The sequence below is a fragment of the Kogia breviceps genome, chromosome 14, assembly GCF_026419965.1.
Source record: "Kogia breviceps isolate mKogBre1 chromosome 14, mKogBre1 haplotype 1, whole genome shotgun sequence".
Taxonomy (NCBI): domain Eukaryota; kingdom Metazoa; phylum Chordata; class Mammalia; order Artiodactyla; family Physeteridae; genus Kogia; species Kogia breviceps.
Genome location: NC_081323.1, coordinates 58,914,387 through 58,935,713, shown reverse-complemented (window position 1 = coordinate 58,935,713; position 21,327 = coordinate 58,914,387). Strand labels below are relative to the sequence as shown.

The window sequence follows — 21,327 nt, the reverse complement described above, 5'->3', positions numbered from 1 at the left end:
CCCAGGCTTGGGACACACACTCTCTGCCTCAGTGTGAACGGTCTCTCCACCCCTACCGCTTTGTCCACCTCCTACTTGATCTCAGCCTCAATGCTCCTTCCCCCGAGAGAACACCCTTCACCTCTGAATCCAACCCCTACTATTTTCTGCGGACCCTTTTTCTTTGCTTTCAGACCATTTATCACCACTTGCAATACAGATATATACGGTGATCACTTAGGTCTCCAACAAACTTGTGAGCTCCATGAAGGAAAAATGAAGTTGGTTTTCCTTGCCTATGTCTCTTTAGGGACTAACCCAATTTCTGAGGCAGAACAGAGGCTAAGTAAATATTTGTTGAATGAATGAGCGAGTGAATTAATTATTAACCAGTTACTTAAGTGAGAGAATGAGGTCTGATCCACTCATTATGGGTGTCACATGCTTTGCTGTAGATGACTCAGTAAGTCTCATAAATAGATCATGAAGTATGAGGAACATTCTACAAATGGTTAAGAAACATAGCTTTTCTCTGCTCTGAGAGTATCGGGTAAACTTTCAAAAGTCTGTCTCACGTGTCAGCTGATAGTTGTCTTATGTAATATAGTAATTGCTGGCTTGAATTAAAGACATCGTTATTTTGGAGAGTTGTTCTTTTTCTGATATAAAAAGTGAAGGATCCATCCCTTATATTAACACATCATCTTGGCATGCTATGTGATTAAGGAGGAAATGTGATTTTATTTTTTGGGCAATGTATATTTTTCACAAAGCCAAGAAGAGCCCTCAGACTAAAGGGATGTTTATTTGGGTGAATCACCAGCTTTGCACAAATCCCAAGTGCTAATTGCATAATGGGTCTTTACAAAATGCCATAATACGGGTTCAGCCTGTTTCCGTTTGAAAAATAGATTGTTTAATAACCCATCAAAGCTATATGTAAACCTAGTAAACAATGGAGCAGATGTTGACTGCTGTCTTGTGCCTCGTAGACATAATTAAAGACAATGAGACACTCACAAATTCATATAATAGAGGACAAACACAAACACAGAAATCAGTACAATATGAATGTAAGCTGCATTTGCGGGACACCTGCTTTCTTAGTCCAAAATGCTGTATCATATTTCCTGTGATGAGAAACGTTTGAAGCATTCTTTATTTACTTATGTAAATATGTACATTCTGTTCTCCACTTTTCAAGAAGATGAGACTGGAAAAGGTAGTCTTTTGAATGGAATATTTGTTTCCATTTCATTCCTGCTGACTAAGACCCTGGACAGTTTCAAAACACGTTTTTAATTTTCTCATAAGCATAAATGTGAATGAGAACCAGTTAGCTAAAACTTTCACATTTCTAAAAGAAATTAAAGCCCTGGTTTTGGTGGGGGTTGGTTGGGGTTTTATTCATTTGTCTTTGCATTCAATCCTTCATGCATCATTTAGAAATGCTACTAAACTGACATGTTTATTTCCTAAAAGCCTTACATCTCTTTTTTTAAAAGTCAGGCGCATTTCCCTAAAATCAAACTTTTATCTTATATAAAAAGAAGCCAGTTGGATAGCATATTTAAAGTATCATCCTAATTTTCTAAATATTCTGTTTTCCCCTCAAACTCCTACTCAGATCTCTGTTGTCATCAGTCAGTTCTATAGGTGAAGAAATAAAACCACACACAAAGTGAAATGAATGGTACAATTAAGAGAACACAAGTGCAATAACCCCCTTTCCCCCTTCCCCCCCACAAACCCAGGGCTTTTCTCTGTAGATATCTTGAAAAAGGAATTGAGGGTTGTAAATACACCATGTGATTATACACTTTTTTTCCTTTCAATTAGAAAAAACAAAAAAAAAAAAAAAAAAAGAGGGAGGTTAAAATCTACTTTCTATGGCTCACTAGACAGGAGAAAGTTTCCTAGATCCAGAATTCTCAATTTGGAAAATAAATATCCTCCCTCATGTTCAAAACGAAGCCAAATTCTTTTTCTGTGAATAATTTTAAAAAATTTAAAGCCTCAAAAATCCCATTGTTTAAAGAACACACGAAGTCCTATTGACTTGTAGTGAACAGTGATTCTGCCTTCAGAACACCCGCCATCTCCCTTGTCTGTTGTTTTTGATGCTATGGAAGGAAGGGGGATTCTCATGTGGTCTGCATCTCTTTATGCTAATAAAACGGTGTCAGCCCCTTTTCACAGACAACGCCATAAAGCATGAACACCAAATGGGAAACAAATAGGGCTGTGACGCCACTGTGAAACAAACCAATCAACCCTGAATCACCTAAGATAGATGGCACCCCCTCCTTCATTCATTCTTTACAGAAAAGCAATGTAAATGTCCCGAGGTGAATCTGATTAAGCCCACAACACACACACACACACACACACACACACACACACACACACACACGAACGCACGCACGCACACAAGCTCAGGAAGGTTGTAAAGCACTAAATTCTTTTGACTGATGAAGCAGCCTGCATTGCATTTAGGAAAACAGCCTGGCAAGCCCAGACCCCACTCACTCCCGTAAGTTCCTTTATTAACAGGACCAGGCCCTGCACGTGAACAAAAGCAGTGGTGCGGGGTGTATAAATCATTAATACGGTGCTGGGCAATGACTGCATTTCCTGTGTTGGTTGGAGAGCTGCTCAGCACAACGGGGATTTGGGGGTTGGAACTGGCGGTGGAGAAACGCACTCCATTCTTCTCTGAGCGCTTCCCATCAGCTCTCTCCCTCCCTGGCTCACCCTCCCTGAGTGTGACAGCCTCGCTGTGTGTTGTCAGTTAGTCAACAATAATCATAACGACCGAAAATCGCAGAAAGCTTCAAAGTTGAGAGATCTCCGGACTCTTTCCCTTTTTGACAAGTTTTGCCTTTAAAAGGAAAGAGAAGCGAGGGCGCGGTTAAATGCAGAGAGATGGCCTAGCAGAGGCCGGGGTGGATCAGGGAGGAGCAGCAGCCTGCACGGCCAGGGAGAGGCCAAGGGGACAGCACAGAACTGTGCTCAGAAGGCTGGCGCTGGAGGGAGACAGTGTGGTTTTAAATATGGGCTCTTCCACCTAGGCCTCCCATCTTTAAAAAAAAAAAAGACCCAAACGATTCCTGATTCCTATCAACCCTCCTGGAGGCCTTTTGTGGGGGACTAAATGAAGTAATCCATGTAAAAGGGCTTAGTCGTGTGCCTGTCACCCCGTAGTCCATAAAAGTTATTATTTCACTATTTTCATTATTTTATTCTCCTCCTCCTCCTCCTCCTCAGTGAAGCCTGCTGGATTCTCTGTTTATCTACATGATCTTAGAAGCGGCATCTCTTCCTGCTTATAGAGGAGTCTCACTTTTTGAATGGAACCAAAAGGAGACTAAAAAAAAAAAGAAAAAGAGTTCTCAAGAATCCTGAGTCACATGTTCTAAACGGAGACCCCCAGTGGAAGGCTGTGCCACTGCACCCTGAAGAAAAGGATTTCTCCACTTAACAGTTCAGTGCAAACACTTGGGGGCGGGGAGAGAAAGAAGGAAGGAAGCAAAAAAAATGCATAGCTTTATACAGATTATTTGGATGAGAGAACCTGTCAGAGAGTTTAAGTAGAGACAATCGATAGACCCAAAGCCAAGCCATTTGCAAGAGGTGCTTTTGCATTTCCAGAAATTCCGGGAGCGGCTCAGGTGAGAGTGATGTGAAGCTCGGAGTCCGACGCTTCGTTCTTCTGCTTCAGAATAAAGAGGACACAATGACACAAGCACCCTCTCACAGGACAGATCCAGGGTCTAAAAATGCACATGTCAGATGGACAATGCATCCTGCAACTGGGGCATCCACCCAGCCGTCAGCCGAGGACCCAGACACCACCAAGCCCCAGAAGGACTCCTCTGGACTCTCCCAGGTGACAATCTTCACTTTAGCCAGCACCCTCCCTAGGAAAGCTCATGGGAATGAACTTCAGTGCGTGTGCTCAAGTCCCTTGCATCACAGAACAATGACATTCTGAATAGAAATAAATGAAGCCCCGGCAGTGTGATTCTGTCAGCTTTTGAAAGTAAATAACTTTGCTACTGACAAGAGCAAGACAATTTTTATTTTCCTTCCTCCTGTCACAGAGCATTAATTGAGCTGTGCCGCCACATTACAAGCCAACACCACCAGCAGGACTTAAAGGGGGCAGGAAGAGGAGGGAGAAGAGACCCAGGACAGGTAGGAGGGACCGTGGGACCTGAGAGAGACACCGACCTCCACCCTTGCCACCATATGAGGCCTCGTGTGTGTCCTTGGTAAGCCATGGGGCCATATATCACGTTGATTTGGGAGAAATGGAAAATAAAGAATTATGTTCAATAAACAGCTTCCATAAACAGACACTTATTTAACACAGATATGCATTCATTCTTTCATTCACTCTTTCATTTTTTAAATAAACATCTATTGTCTGCTCCCTCTGTCCCAGGTACTGTGCTAAAGATCATACTTAATCTTACAAAGAACAGTATGAAATAGTTATTCTTATCCCAATTTTTCAGAGGAAGCAATTAAAGCCCCCAAATCAAGTAAAGCAACTTGCTCAATCCAGTTGAATCAGCTAATTGAGTAATGGAGTTGGGATAAGCCTTCAGCTTACCACTTCTGTCCTACATACAAGCTCCAGAGACACCAGTTTTTTTTTTTAAACTAGGCTTTGCAAAGAGCTGACACCAACGGGTTCTAAAATGATGTCGGTTTCTCATCTGAATTTTGGAGGATCCTCGAGATGGACACTTGGATACTGCAACATGTCGACCTCACCATTCCTTCTCTGTTTTGGAGCCGATGTTGAGGAAGACTCATGGTGCGAGGAGGCTATCTCTCAGCTCTCACCCTTGCATTCAGAGCAGAGCTTGCCCCATGCCTGGAGAAAGCAGAACCATCCAGGGAAGGGTGGTGATATTTGCTGTTGTTTTTGATAAGGGGAATCTAGTCCTCCAGGTGGATCCTGGGCAAACATCAAACGCCAAAAAGAAAAGGCTCATTGAGACTAAACCTTTTGTGCATTTACTCATCAGTACCAGGAAAGCTGAGGCTCTTAAATCCTACAGCTGCCTGTACTTTGTTCCATAGCTGCAAAAGGTGGAAAAAAAAAAAAAGTCATTACATCCCCAGGAACATACACTCACCTTCTGAATGCTTTGTTTTTGTTGTTTGTTTGTTTTGTTTTGTTTTGCTCTGGCTCCAAAATTCCTAATTTTGACTCTTTGTGTGTTTAAACACAACATAAAGAACAGGAAGAAAAGAGGAGGAGGCGGCCCCTCACCTGGAGCCTGGTCAAGTGTCAGAGACCACAGCACTACCACGGCCCCCGGCCTCAGCGACTCAAACCCCCCACGCGCTGCAGATGTTAAATATACAGCTATATCCCTCTGCTGTGTACTCTGAATGCTGCCCTGGCAGAGGCGAGAAGAGGTGACACAAATATGACTAGAATTTTGCTTTATGCAGATTGGGTTGGGGAGAAATGAGCGATTCCAGGCCAGGCTTGGAAGGGGATTCCTAGGAAACCCAATGGACCCAGGTAGAGTTAACCAAAGCATGGTACTACATTGACGGTTCACAGGATGGCACATGGATGGACAATTGAATGGACCCTCTGTGAGGACAGGGGCCTTTGCTTTGTTTCTTGAAACAGTGTAGAAGATCATCTGGTACCTAATAGGAACTCAATAGACTGAATGAATGAACACGTGAATGAATAAATATTTCGATGTACTAATATTTCAATGTATATTGGGAAAAATAATAGCACAGCTGTGATTTTGTGGGATGTATTGATCCATTTATTTATGTATTTGTTTTCGGTTTGGACAATCTACTTTGAAGTTTAACATGTAAGTGAATTTTTAAAATCTTTAAGTGGATATCAACTGTGTTGATGAGTGAATTGGCAAGAATTAGGAAGGGGATGCTTGAATGACTGACGTTTTAGAAACACTGGACCACATTCATGGTTTTTGATGAAATAAGCCCACTCACTGTGTAAGCACCTTGATGGGGTTTTGACAGAAGATACCAGCAGGACTCTTGGTGCTCCACAATTAACGTCTTTCTTACGGCTTCCATCAAAACCCTCTCTCCACCTCCAAGCCCCAAACCTGTTTCCAAATGTCCCATGGGACAACTCAGGAGGGGTTTTGTCTCCTTTGTTCACTGGACATTGATTTCTGTCCTTTCTCCTCTTTTCAACATGGCCCCAGAGGGTCACAGAAGCCACATTCTATCCATAGAGACCATCACACTGGCAGGTGACCCAATTCCGCCACTTACTGTCTCCCTAGGTCTTTTACACCCTTTTTGCAGACAAGGTGGGTGCACTTGCTCTTCTCCATTCCTGAAACACCTTTCTGGACTCTTCACACGCCCCAAGCTCTCTTATCCTCAGGTCAGGAAAATCATCACCTTCTTCATGGGACCCACACTGACGCAGCCATCAGATAAAGCCTGGTAACGAACAACTGCCACCGGTCCTCACCCATCACCCTGCTTATTTCCTGCGCAGCACCCTCCACAGTCTGAAAATAGCTCTTGACTCACTTACTTCTGCATCATCTATTCTTTTACTAGAATGTCAGCTCCATGGTGGCAGGGACCTTTCCTGCTTGTTTTGCTGAAATATCCTCAATGCCTGGAAACAGTGTTTTGCGTGGCCAAATGAAAAAAATGAATGAATGATTGGACGTGTAATTGTATACACCTATGAAAAGCAGTGACAATCACTGTCTCCTCCTGCTTAAAAGGTTCAAACGTCCTCATTCATTCACCCATTATGCATTTTTAAAAACTGAACAACTACTATGTCTTAGGCTTTCCCCTAGGCAGCGTGGGTAGAGTAAAACAGAATGAAGGTGTGTCTGCCATCACGCTGCCTATAAGGTCAGAACAAGCACAGCAAAAGTGCTCTCTACACCCTCTGGTGCTTAATAAATAAATAAATAAACAAACAAACAAACAAACAAATAAATAAATAAATATAAAGGAAATTAATAACAAGAGAGCAATCATAAGTGGGATCCCATGCAATAATAGAAAGTAGTCATGTTTTGCTCTTTTTCAGCCAAAATCAATCAATCAGGGCCACGATATGAAGATCAGAAACAGCTGTGAAACTCCTTCTCCCCAAACCCTTTCAGGAGCCAGAAAGTTCCAACCCCATAAGCCCTTTCCTAACCCCACGCAGGCTCAGGAATGGAACTGGAAAACCCCTTTTCCAAGAGTTCCTCCCAGCAGGCCCACCTGCAGGGTCTCTGCTTACTTCCCCAGCTGGCTTGCGCTCAGCGTGGTCGAAGGGCCGGGGCCAGGGCCCTCCTGGGCTATTGTGCCTGAGAGCTGACCCCATCTGACACAGCCCCTCTGCACGGGGCCAGGCTAGGCAAGCCACATCAGGCAGGCAGCCGCAGAGGAGCTCTCAGCCCAGCAAAGCTCTCTCTGGCAGCGCCCGGAAGAAGGAAACTTTATTGATGAATGGAACTTTCTTTGCTTTTCTTCATTGAACTAAACAGCACACTGGGACACCTCTCCTGGTCCATTAAAAAGGTCTCTACGTATGGGGCAATTACTCCCGCACTTTGTCAGCTCTGCCTCATTCACCGGACGACATCTCCTGCGCATCATACAGCCCCCTTAGGCACAGATGAACCAACCTGATTTTGTTTACAATGCTGCAATTTCTCTTCCAGAAGACTATTACTTGCCTGACAAACTACACTGCTTTTAGCCAGCCAATATGAATAAACAAGTATTATGTTTTCTCTTGGGGGCAGAGAGCCTGGTTAAATGAATCAGAAAACCCTAAAAAAGATTGTCTACCCTCAGTCCATCAGCTACTGGACAATTACTCAAGGGCCAGCTGTAAGGAAAACAGATGGCATGACCACTAATAACACGGGCTTTCTCTACTCAGGCAAAGGCAAAAGCGGCCGGTTGTATGTTCTGACACAGAAACCGCCGTGAAATGGCAGACAGAGCTGCCGAATGGCGCAGGACTCGGGTCTACAGACTAACAGATGTTTACAGTTTTCATGAGTGAATGCTGGATGAAACAGACTTAAGGCAGAGGCAGCCCAGGTAACCCTACAGTGAATCCCCCATCACAGATTCCTAAGATGGAAGAAACAGAGGGTGAACCCTAGCCCACCTAAGATATGGCCCTTATCTGGCTGATCAGAGCCCCCAAATTCATGTCTTTCCCCCCTAATTGGAAAAATCGGAGAAACCAGGAAGATTGGTTAATTAACCAATTAATGACATAAGATCTCTCTAGGAAGAGACAGAGGGTCCTAGGTTCTAACAGAGTCACCCAGGCCTGGGAATTTGCTCATCCTGGCCACTTAGATTCCTTAAACAGTTCAGACATGAGGATAATCTATCCTAATTCTTTTCTGCATTATTGACACTATTGACTCCCCCCAATCCACAGCACGATCTAATAAATCAACACGGGATTAAGCCGAGAAGAAAGAAGGTGATAAAATGCCATTTGGTCCCCTATAAATCATCAGATTTGAGCAGCACTAGGTAAGTAACTAGAATGAGAATTGAACTTTTCTACGCAGCCGTAATTGTTACGGCCTCCCTAGTGTCTCCCAAATTTATAACCGCGGCAGGTGCATGGCGGGGTGGTCCCCCCTCCTACAGCCGCGGTGTGAGAGCCCATCTTCCTGGCGACTCTCAGCTGAGACCCACTTTCTAATTAAAGACAGAGAGGGTTGATATGCAGGTTTCAGTTCAATTGCTTTCGATCTGAAGATGTCCGTAGTGAGCAATGGCTTCATTTACCAGAAATTACCCTTTGTACAAACCACTTCACTATTTAAAACAAACCACATGGATCATCATTAAGTGGGAAAAATGACCAATCTTTGGATACTGACAGTGGCATGGTCCACTTTCGAGGCCCCCTTTCCCCACTGCTTTTAATGTGGATCTTAAGCATTTGACTTGTTTTTAAAGGTAGGCTGATAAAAAGGTTCTGAGTGAACAGGATTTGACGGATGAGAAGCTTTCTTAGAACGGGACTGGGAGACATGGATGGGGGTTTAGGAACAGGGAAAATGAAGTCAATGTGCTACTTATCCTCTTTCAGGGAGTTAGAACTCAGTGTGAAACAGCTTGGGGGAAATCTGGCAGGCAGCGTGCATCAGAAAACAAACCTCATCTGTTGTGTCCGTAGCCTCACCATACCTTACCGTGTGACGCTCTTTGGTATATTCCCTGTGACTTAGGATGGACATCAAGCATCTCTAGATTTTTTTGTTATGAGTGTGTGTAGTTGTTTTCTATTTCTCTGTGAAAAACGAAACCTATACTCTTTTGACCCAGCTTGTAGTAAACCCCCCAATTTGGAATTTGTACTTAGAATTTTCCCTCCAAGCAAGACTGTCGAAATGGGTACCCGCTTTGGAACTCCGGGCAGATTCCATATTGGGGAATGTGTGAATTTGAAGTTCACCTGGGAGAAGAAGATTCACCACCCAAGAAGACACCAAACAAAGCCACTGCAGTACATCAAGAACAGCGGCTGAAGCAGAAACTTTCCCTGGACAGCAAGATTGAAGCCAGCTGCTACAATGCCTGCCTGTCCCTTCCATCTTAACGATGGTCTACAACCATAGGATACATGCTCTATCCTAGAGGGATACAGATGTGGGTATATATGCATGTGATGACATCACTGGCCTCAAGATATAGATGCCAGATGGACTATTCGACATGATCCCATCTTACAGTTCCGAACTGTAGTAACATCTCTGATGTTAAAAGAGAGGAGAAAGAGGAAAATAAAGAAATAAATTGTAACTGTAGGAAAATACCGATCTAAAGTAGAGTTGGGAAATAGGAATCAATGAAATGGAATAAGTCAAATAATTGAAAGACCAAAGTCACCTCTTCTTTGGCCTGAATAAATAAGTTCCTTGTGGCAAAAGGGTTATGTCGTTTTCACTTGGTCATTCAGGGTAGACTTGATGCTGAGGTAGCCCAATTAATTTTTGCTTTTATGAGTTGTCTTAGGAACAAATCTGGGAGGGTTCAGGAAGAGAGGTGAGATGTCAAGGCTGAGGCAAAGAAAGCAATCGGAAACTTTGTTCCAGGAAAATATGTTTTAAGGACGACTCAGTGGCCCCTAATCAGAGTATGTGCATTTAGAAAACAGAATGAAAAAGCCTCCAAAATAAGAGAATTGTCTTTTCATTATTTTCTTAGGTAATTAGTGATCTGAATGACAAAGACTCCTGAAATATGCTTATTTCTAAATAATAATAAAGGAAAATGTTTCCAGTGAAGATGTCCTTTATCAGAGATATTGCCTGATCCAGCCGTCTGATCAACTTTGAAAGTATAGATTAGCCCTCCTATCGTCAAAATTAAATAGAGATACAGTAATAGCTACAGATTAATAGCAGAGAGAAAACATAGTGGCGATGTACTGATAGAAGACATATAGATTGTAGCGGTAAGTGGTTTGTGGAGATTGAAGTGAACTGTTTCACACCCTTCATCAGCCAATTGTCTGGATTGCTAAATAAAAGCAATGACATGAGACTTCTACACAAATGTCATGCCAGCGGTGCCTAGGAGAGATGACCTGAAGGTACAACTCTCCCACCCTGACAGTGAGCTTTTAGCAAGGTGGGATGTATGGCTGGAAAACCTGATTCTCAACCAGACAGGCAAAAATAAATGACTGCCTGTACTATATACTTCAGGCATTTAGTGAAACTCAGAAAAAAATGCACACGCACGCGTGTGCGCGCACGCGCACACACACACCGCATTCTGAGGCTGTATGTCAGCATCACCTTATCAACACTTTCGTTGAAAGCATTACAAGCCCTTTTAAGGGAGGGGGTGCATTCCACAGTACATTTCAAAACCCACCTCCATCTACCGCCATATGGAACCACAATGCTGATTCAGTCACTTCTAAATACTTGTGATGGCTGCCAACATTCCCTTTGAGCCTCCCCTTTCCAGAGCAGGAGTGCCCCCCCCCCACATACACACACACACACTGGAAGACACTGCCTGGCTGATGCTGAAAACCCCTGCATTCATCCTAGATACTTGTCCTTTCCATGGCAAGAATAACCTCCCAGTCAAAGTCACACTCTTCTTTCCTAAGTTGTGCCTACCCCCAAAGCAAACCAATTTAACAAGCTAGAAGGAAGAAACATGAATTTATTTTTTAAAAAGGATCATGCACAAAGAAACTGTGAGAACATTGAAATACTTACAGCATTTTACTTGCTAGGTAATGCTTCTCCAATTGGTTAATAAATAACATGAAAGAAGTGACTACAGTAGGCAAAAGATCAACTCATATTAATAATTTGATTAAATTCAACTGAGGCTTAGCATCTGTTAAAAAGCTTATTAGGATACTCTTCTGGTGGGTAACTGGTATAAAACACACACCACACATGCGAACACACACACACACACACACACACACACACAGGCACTCACGGCAAAGGCACAGAAATGGTAGAAGCAGATGAATCATATCATATGTTACCAATAGCCTCTTGGGAAATGTTTCCTGGCACAATTTACTTAATGACAAATGGGATAAAACAATATTTAAAAGGATAAACCAGTTTGTTCCTAAGATATTAAAACAACGAGAAAAAAATAAAAGGTTGTTCTCAGAAAGACTTGAGATAGACAATACGCCTAAGAAATATATTCTGGAGGCAAACGACTTCATAATAAATTACCCAAAATGTTCAAAGCAGAATCTGGACATTTTGTGAATACGTAGAGTCCTATAACACAGGTTGAAATTGAGGGTCTTTGGAGAAGGAGGCCCCTTGGAACACTTGTAAAGGAAGTTTAGTCAACTACAACCACACACACTTAACACACGGTACTCTTGAAGGGAATCAATCGAAAAACAGATAAAAAGATACAGTCAAGTTAACTCTTCACAGAGCAGGACAGCGATCCTGGAAAGGGAAGATTCCCATCTGCATGTCAAAATCCTTCTAACTCTGTCAGTTCACGTCCACAACCCCTGCCCAGTGAGACAGAGCTGAGCTTGTCACTCCACAAGGCAAGGTTGAGCTGTTTCCCAAGCCCTGGAACCAACTTAGGCTGTAGCCCTACTAGTAAAGAAAGAAAAAAGAGACAGAAGGTCCGAGGGAAACACCCAGAGAAAGAGAGAAACACAATGCGAGATTCTGAAATATACACAGAATGGAAAATAAAACGCAGAATCTCTCAACAAGACCGTTAAGGGAGCCTGGAGGAGGAAAAAAAAAAAACAAAAACCTTTATACATGCCAACAAAGACACATCCTAAACCCCTCGCCTTCATCACAGCATTTCCAGTGAGTTTACAGGCAGATTCTGGGGCTGACACCCTCCAGAAACCCAAAGGCTCAGATCCCAAGCTGACGGAATATAGCACAACCCGGACAAACTTAAGAAAACAAAAATACTCAGCACATACACACACACATATATGTTTTTGCACTCCTTATTAAAGCAGCTGAATTAAAACGCCAGGCACCCAAATGCCTCCACAAAGATCCAAACTCTTAGCATCAAAGAGGTCTTAGACTGGGATCGTCACCGGACGCACTGACACGGGAGAGATTCGAGTAAGGAAAATGCAGTTTGCAATTTTAAACTCCCGGCTCAGAATCAGGCGTTCAAAGTATCCAGAGAGCTGCAAAAACAGCTGGGCGCAGAGTGCCCGGGCTCCACGGAGGACTAGGGTCTCCGATCCACCCCTCCCGTCCAAACGCAGGATCCCCCTCCCCAAACCCATCCAAGGTACCAAAGCGCATCCCAGCGACGCGGGTACCCAGTCCGCCGAGCCCCGGGAAGCAGCCACCGAGGGAAGACGCGCGCCTTACCTGCTGTAAGTACATAAAAGTCAAGGCACACGAGAGCTGGGGACACATGCCCACGTTGGGGAGCGCCACGCAGGTGGCCCCCGTCAGAGGATGCTGCATCGTGTCTCTCTGGCGCCCGCCGAGCACGAGTGGGGACGCTCGCATGCAATCACGCTGCTCTTTGCCTGGTCGCTACAATTTATTTATTTTTTTAAATTTTGCTGATTATCTAAGTCAAAACCCAACCCGGTGGCCGTCTCCCTCCTCTCTCTCTCTCTCTCTCTCTCTCTCTCTCCCTCCCTCCTCCCTCTCTCTCTCTCTCTCTCTCTCTCTCCCTCCCCACCCCCCCGCCGCACCCCGCGCGCGCGTCCGTCCCTCCTCCCTCGCTTTCCTCCCCTTTGGGTGTACTAGATCCCGGCCTTAGCTGCCTCCAACTAAGACACTTGAGAGGGCCGGGAAACTATTTTGTTCCCTTCGTGGCTGTATCGTTTTTTCTGGTTTGTTGGTCCTGCTTTCTGAGGCCCCTCAAAGTGGAGGGTGTCCCCTGCCCCCCGCCCCCGTGAAGATGACAAAACAATCAAAAGCAACTTCTATGAAAGGTACAGGGGGGCCGATGCCCTCCTGTAGATGCAGAGCATTGGGGGCGAGGGGGGGGGGAGGATAAAGCTAAAGGCTAGAGAGAGGGAGGGGGAGAAAGGAGAGAGAGATTTAGACTCACACAGAGGCTCACTCCGCCGGTGCTACCGCTGCTGCCTCATTTGTCAAATGGGTCCGGGGGCAGGGTTTTTTTGGTTGTTTTTTTTTTTTCCCCTCCCCTTTGCTTTTTTTTTTTTTTTCAAACGACTCACCAAAATTCAAATTGTGTCTGCTAAAAATCTCCGCGGGGAGGGTGAGGAAGCCAGATAGCGCCTCACATCGCCAGCACCCAGGCGAGCTGGACAATTCATGCGATTGCCCAGCTGGGACCCAGAGTCTTAGATTCGGGTGGCGGCGGTGTGTTTGCCCGACTCGGTTGGCAAATAAACACGGAAATGGGATTCCCCCTCGTAGGAGTGCTGAGACGGCGCTAGGGGCTGGGGGCAGGGGGGTCTGGGGCTGCCCGCGCCTGAGGCAGGGCGGAGAGGCGGCGACGCACCCCCAGGCGTTCGGGGCGCAGCTTTCGCTCAGCACCTCGGCCTGGCTGGGCAGGCGGCGGGGAGCGCACCACCCAGCCCCGAGCCTGAATGGGAGAAACCGCCCTGGCTGGGGCTGGCGTGGAAATCAAGCCTGTTGGACTAACACGCCAGCCCTGCGCGAGTTCAAGGGGGCTTCTCCCTGCCTAGAATCCCCGCTCTTCTCACATTATAAACGCACAGGGTGGGGAAATCTGGGTCTGAAAAGAGATGACTCCGTGGGCTGCGGCGGGCAAATGACGAGGGTTTATTTATGTAATTTTTTTCCCTGCCTGGCCAGCCCTCCTTGGCCACATCAGCATTCCACTCTTGCAAAGGGGTCTCCCCCCCCTCCCCTTTATTTTATGAAGTAATAATTATTCATTAGTAGATTTCGTTAGTCTTTATGCAATAAAATAGGATGTGATCTGCAAATCAAAAGAAAATATTAAGACTCCAAGGAGTCCTTGGTCCCTACGGGGGCGGGGGGCGGGGGAGGGAAAGCACGTTCTTGGCAGCAGTAAAACCGTGATCAGGGATAGTAGCCATATTTTGTGATATAGATTTTGACCCGGTGATTGGATTTTCTTTTTCAGAGCAAGAGGCTTGTCTGAACAGCATCTTTTTTGATTGTTGGGTTGCCTGCAAGAAGCCTTGAAGGGCTGGGGGGTGGGGGCACCACTCTGAAGGACAGAGGGACAGGGGCACCCTTGGGGAGGAGCATTTGGGACAGGGCTGGGGACTGGCCACCGGGGGCATCCCCAGTGACACTTCTGTGAGGCTCGAGGGGACACTCAGCCAAATGACAGTTTCTAGGCCATCGGCTCACAAGGCACAACTCACTTTGCAGGCTAATCAAAATGCTTTCTGAAGAAAAGGAAATTAATTATGCCACAGCTCCATTTTTTGTTGTTCTGTCTTGAGACACCATCGATAATATAAAAGTCTTCACTCTGCCAACCACTAGGTCCCAACCAGGCTGTTTCTTTCTACTCCTCACCTTGCAAAACCAATTTCTCCAACACCCTGGGACTCACACATCCCAACAATTTAGAGGGGACACAGTAGGATGTTAAACCCTGAGCAGAAGTTGGGCTGGAGGATTAGGGGAGAAGAGCCTGGTATTTTACACTGCTTTCTTTGAGGGTGGGGAAGTGGCAGTGGTTATTTGAAAAATTCCTGCTATCTGTTGTCTCACATTCATCAGGCAAGGTCTGAGTTACAAATAAACTCTTTCTCTTTTTTCTGTCTTCTTATTTTCTGCCTGTTTTTATTTCATTTCTTTTTAAAATGTTGCAATTCACAAAATCAAAGGGAAAACAACCCCATAAAACATATACGGAATAAAAGTCAACGATTGTGCCCTTCCAACCCTTCCCCTCTCCTTCCCATCCTCTCCTGTTGCCTCAAGCAATTTTCTGTACTGACAGGGGTTCACCCTGCTTTCTTTCATTTTTTTCCCCCTCACTGGCATTGGAAAAGCCTGCAAATGCCCCAAGAAGAGAACAGAATTTTCCCTTCAGCTCATTTTCATAAGAAACACGATAAATAATACATGGCACTTTAATAAGACCTTATCTGAATGGTTTAATGAAAAACAAATACATTATGTAAGGAACCAATAACTGCTCTTGGCTGTACTGAGCCAGCACTGGGTTTCTGGTCCGTGTTCTCCCCAAAGTTGAAAACTCTCAGTGGTGATTGGATTCCCACAGACCCATTTTACAATAATGGCTCATGCTTCTCCTTAGACTTAGGTCTCCTCAGTCAGGCAAACTGGAAATCTGCAAAGGGAAATGGTGGAATCTGGACCGTGTAAATGCATCTCAAAATGATTCGAGGCCAGGCTGCATTCTCTGGACAACCAAGTCCAGAACATCCCTGCACAAGTGCATGCAAACTGATTCATGCCAACACGATTACGCACACAAACAAGTACACAGACCATCAACATGGCGTAAAGGATGGGGCAGGAAAGATTTTGCGGTGGCTATTATCAGCGGACTGTTAATCAGGAACACGGAGTCAGATTACCCCCAATCAAATGGTAACGCCCTAGCTGCAACTAGGGCTCAGTGAAAAAAAACTCTGCTAGCCTTTTAAGCAGTGTCTGGGGATGCTGAATTTGAATTCTTTCTCAACAGAGACTGGGAAAGAGCCACATCAATGCTACTAGCTCCCAAACGATTCTTCTACGTCAATAAATGGGAGACATGGGGGAAAGAAAATACCCTTCTCTCTTCCTACAAAGGGTCCCTGGGCACTCAGTATCACTTGAGTGTATATATTGCGTGCACATTCAAGGGGTACCCTCCTGCCTTTCAGCTACGAGAACCCTTCACTGAATGTTTGTTTACCCTGTAGGAAGCAGAGAGTGGCAGAAAACCAGCAATGAACAATGCCATCTTCAGACCGAACTTCCTCAGACAGAAGGCAACAGTTCCAGTTTTAATGTGACCCACACAACAGTGTTTATAACTTTTTCCCTCACTCAAATTTGCCAACTCTTCAAAATAATAAAGGAAATTGCTTTTCTTCCTTTTCTCTCTTCCATAATCCCTTATTCTAACTTCCTAAGGCTGTCAAAAAGGCAGGCATTTAGCTAAAGGAAGATCTTCTATGGGAGTTGCTGTGCCTCAGAGCAAGAAAAACCCCAGTTAGACAGAAGGAAGGACTCCTTGATCTTAAATGCAATTATCCCTTCCGGGGTTAGCTCCATGACGACGTCAAGAAGTGGCTGAGAAGTATTTTATTCTCACTTCCAAATTTTGATACGGGCGATGACATATTCTGAATCTTCAGGAAAGTGAGAATGAAAGTCTCTGTAGGAAACTTTGTTATTTATGATCTCTATCACAAGCACGTTGAGTCACCTACTTGTTCAAACATTTGAATGATATTTAGTGAGTGTTGGTTACACTCAGGCACTGGTCTGGTCCCTAAGGCTGTTTCAGTGGGAGAAGGCGAAGATTCCTGACACCATACCGTTTACTTTCTGGTGGGGCTGTCATTAAACAAAGAACAAAGATAAGAAATAAGTCGATTTTATAGAATATAGAAGCTGATGAGTGCTGTGCAAAAATAAAAGATAGAACAGGATCAGGGAAGCCGAGACACCAAAGATAAAGAGGGATGGGCAGGTCGCAGTAAACACTGTATAAATGTGCACTCGCTCTGCAAATGCAGCTTCAGCCTGACATGTACACTTTACCATATTTAAAACGGATAACCAACAAGGACCTACCATATAGCTCAGGAAACTCCGCTCAATATTATGTAACAAATGGGAAAATAATTTGAAAAATAATAGATACATGTATATGTACAATGGAATCACTTTGCTGTACGCCGGAAACTAACACAACATTGTTAATCAACTGTACTCCAATATAAGATAAAAGGTTAACAAAAAATGAAAAGCCTCCTTGCATCCTCACCCCTTCCACTCCGATTGCCAAGCCCCAGATTTGCCTACTGTATTAATTCTGGAGCTCTCACGGCTCAGTCTACCAAGAGTGGTGGTGGGCAAGTTTGTTCCTACCGATGACTAAAAATGGGCAAGATTCCTACCTGCTATGTTGTCCATTTGAAGTGCAGGGTTTAATACAGTGTCTGACATATTGTAGATACTCAGAAAATACTGCATTAGTGGATGGGTGGATGGATGGATGGGTAGATAGGTAGATGGACAGATGAATGAATTAATACAACAGCAATTTGGAGCAAATGACCTCTAGCTATCTCTTTCTGCTCAAGGAATCCATGGATTCTGAGTTTTATTTATTTTTTTAGCTCTCTATATTAAGCTGGCTTCTTGGCCCCTGGAATGAGGTCTCAGTCCCTGATGGTCCCTCCGGGCTACACTGGAGAAGCCCTATTTCTCAGACAGTTCTTTTGGCAAAGGTCCCCCCACCCCATGGCACAGAGCTGGAAGGTGGAGGATTCAGCAGTGCTCAGAAAGTGAGCAAGGCGTTCTTGTTTCAGAGTAAAGGGCTGTGTGTGAGGCAGAACGGATTCCAAACATTTAGAGACAATTGTTTTGCAAGTAATCACGGGATTGAGGCTGGAGATCAGAGTCCACTTCTGAGTCAAGGACCCTCAAACTCCACTAGCTTTCCAGCCTGGGTGTGTGGTGTCAGTGAATTCAAGTTTTAAAAGAACAGAAACAACAGTACAAGGATGCTCAGTTCTTAGCTAGCTCCTACCACACAAGCTCTTTGAAAAATTATACTGGTTGTTTAGAAGAGTTAACTACGATCCTTTGTCCACAAGATGGACATCAATCAATAAATAAAATCAACTAATTCAAAACAAAATGCCTACCAGTACTACCTAGAATCTATGTCTCTGTGGAGAAATGGGTAGTCTCAAACACAGATGGTGAGAGTTAAAATTGGTACAGTTCTGGAGACAACAGTTTGGCACTTACTCTCAACATTTTAAATATGCTTATCTTTCCACTGAATTATTCACGTTCTAGATATCCATCCTGCAAGAACTACCTGAGATGGGCACAGAGGTACGTGTACCGGGATAATTTTTTTCCAGCATTGCTTGTCAAAGCAAGTGCACAGAAGCAATAGGAGAATAGTGCAACATAGTATGACGCATGCCTACCATGCAACGGTTAGAGGGAACAAGGTACCTCCAGGTGTCTCTCCTTGGAAAGATCTCTATGAAATATCTTTAAGAAGTTTCAGGCCATAGATAATCAATTTTGTATGTGAAAACCAAACCAAACTAACCAGAGAACAACAAAAACCTCACAATCTCTTTATGCATGTGTGTGTGTGTGTGCGCACACGTGCACATACAGACCTACACATAGGCATGTGTGGATGTCTGAATACAAATACACATATGTACACACATGTGAAATGCATAGAAAAGGATCTGAAAAGATACAAGTCAAGTGGTAAATTTGCTTACATCTAGAGTAATGAGGCAGAAAAGGGAGGTGGGGGGACTTTCAATTTTTACTCTATAAAGATGTGTGTTGTTTGAATTGTCACAAGAATGGATTTGTGCATGACTTTTATAATAAAATTTTAAAAAATTCTTCTGCTACAATTACCGCCACTACTTCTATTATCTTTGTTTTCACCATGAAGAACTCGGGTTACGTGTTCCTAAGGAGTACTTTTCTAAATGGTGGTAAATTTTCCTGGCTGGCCCATAAAAACCTGCTTAAACACACTACCAAGTTGGAATATTCTAGATACTTACAGCCACAACAAAAACGGGAAGCACACATACCTTGGTAGCTGTACAGGATTCCAGAAACTTAGAACCTCATTTCTGTTTACAACTTCACTTCTTAGAGACAAGGTTTTCAGCTTCCCTGAGCAGAAATGAAAACAAAGCACCAGCCTCAGCACTGCCTCTGGTGCCAAGGCTGCTAAGAAACAGACCCACAGGCAGGAAACCTGAGAATGTTTCCGTAGAAAGTAAGGGACAGAATTGGTTTGAAATCTCTGGAATGTCTGATTCTCAATCCCCCCACTTCCTAGGTGGGGTGGTTTGTCTTTGTACCAGGCCTAGCATATAGTTCAGGGAGATCTTTATGACTTAGAGGATGTGTTTCTTGTTTTCTATTCCTGCTCAAACACCTCTTCCCTGCTAGGCCCAATGAGGAAGGGGTTCACGAGGCACAGAAGATACGTCTCTCCTCCCACTGTAGAGTCGCCTCACTGGCTGCTAGCTATGGTCCCACAGAGGGCAAGCCTGCAGCAATGGACACGCTTTCCCCGCTGTGTTGGTCTGCCGTGTGCTGGTCATCAGAGCTTCTTCATCTGCCTCTCCAACACCATGAATCTCCCAAAGCTGTCCTGGATTTCAGCCTGCGACCCAAACGAAGGCCAAAGAGTCCCAGGACTCTGAAAATGGCTTCCTGGTCTGCCCCGTCCCTGGCCAGGGGAAGGCCAGGGAGCTCATTGCTGCAGAAACACCATGACTGATGCCCATGGTGGCGTTAGTATCCCAGCTCCCAGAAACACACAACCTGGGTTTATATCCAAGATTTGCCACTTGCAGGATCTGTCCATGAGGGCCTGTAAATTAACCACTCTGAGGCTCACTTCTTTTATCTGTAAAAGGGGGCTAGTAATACCTCCCTCACAGAACTGTAATGGTTCTTAGATATTTTTCTAATTCACGTAATAATTTTTATCACAGTATAAGTTTAAAAACAATGGACAGGTTGCATGAAATTAACGACTTAAAAATTTTTTTGACCAAGTTAGTATATTCTCACACACACACACACACACACACAAACACACATGAACTCACACACACATACAGACTCATACACACCATCTGCTCTCATCATCATCTCATAAGGGAAAGGGCATTTTGTACCAAAAAGTAAGAAGGACATAATCTCAAAATAAAGGACAGCCCTTCAAATTGATTAAATTTAGGTCTATTAAAATTTTCACTAAATTGCCCTTAATTTTCCTCATTTAGCTGCAGTCTGTTGAAAATGTCATTATGGAATCAGATGAATTGGTGGATCCGCATTTGGTAACCACTGAGATAATGAATGTAAAGTGCTTCTTAGCCCCGGCACTCGCACCCCACGAATCAACAATACAGGTTAACTATTGTGGGGATGCTTGAACACGATCAACTGTGACACTCATTAGGTCGGAATAACTAACCTCTTCACCCCCACCAGCTCCTTGCAGCAGAACCAACCAAACACCTTTCTCATTTCTGAGTTCCCTGCACCACGGAGCAGCACGCCTTTCACATGGGAGAGGCTTAATAAGGGTCAGATGGATTGAATTGGTTGGATTCACTTTCCTCAAAGACACTGTGGTTGCAGCCTGCTCATTCAAGGCCACCTGAAATGATGGCTCTCATGGAGGATTTGGGAACTCCTTCTGGCTCCTATGAGGGCACGCAGTATACTGTGGAGTGGGTATACTGTCTTTTGGAGTCTCACTGCTTAGGTGTGAAGTTCTGGTTCTGCCTCATACTTCTATGGCTGTTATGAAATGTCTATGGAGTTATAAACCCTTAAAACCTCAGTTTCATTCAAAGAGGGAATGATGCTAACTTTGCCCTCCTAAATAAGTTGTTAAAAGATAAATGAACACAATGCATGTAAGCCCTGAGATTGGTGCCTGCTATCTGGTAACCACTCAATACATATTAGCGACTATGATTATGAATTACTTTTGTGCTCAGTCCCCGACAAGTTGCTGAAAGAGAGATTCCTTTTTTTTTTTTTTTGCTAAAATTTACACAAACAAGATAAACAAAATCAATACATTCATGGAACGATGAACTCCAAATGCAATTTTTTTTTTGAGAATTTTTTCATATGA

The 21,327-nt window shown here is 44.1% G+C and overlaps 1 protein-coding gene across 38 annotated transcripts in view; it reads right to left on the bottom strand.

Moving 5' to 3' along the window:
* Positions 1-21,327, bottom strand: part of RBFOX1 (RNA binding fox-1 homolog 1) — a 2,224,270-nt gene that overhangs the window by 382,863 nt on the left and 1,820,080 nt on the right. For 5 of the 38 annotated variants that reach the window (XM_059039275.2, XM_059039278.2, XM_067013751.1 and 2 more), the window contains exon 1: positions 12,864-13,174. The exons of 32 other annotated variants lie outside the window; for them this stretch is intronic. In XM_059039275.2, the coding sequence (XP_058895258.1) occupies positions 12,864-13,007 (144 nt within the window). In that variant the 5' untranslated portion in view covers positions 13,008-13,174. Of the gene's footprint in view, positions 1-12,863; positions 13,223-21,327 lie in introns of those variants that run through there. One more of the 38 variants, XM_067013757.1, reaches the window with a different exon arrangement.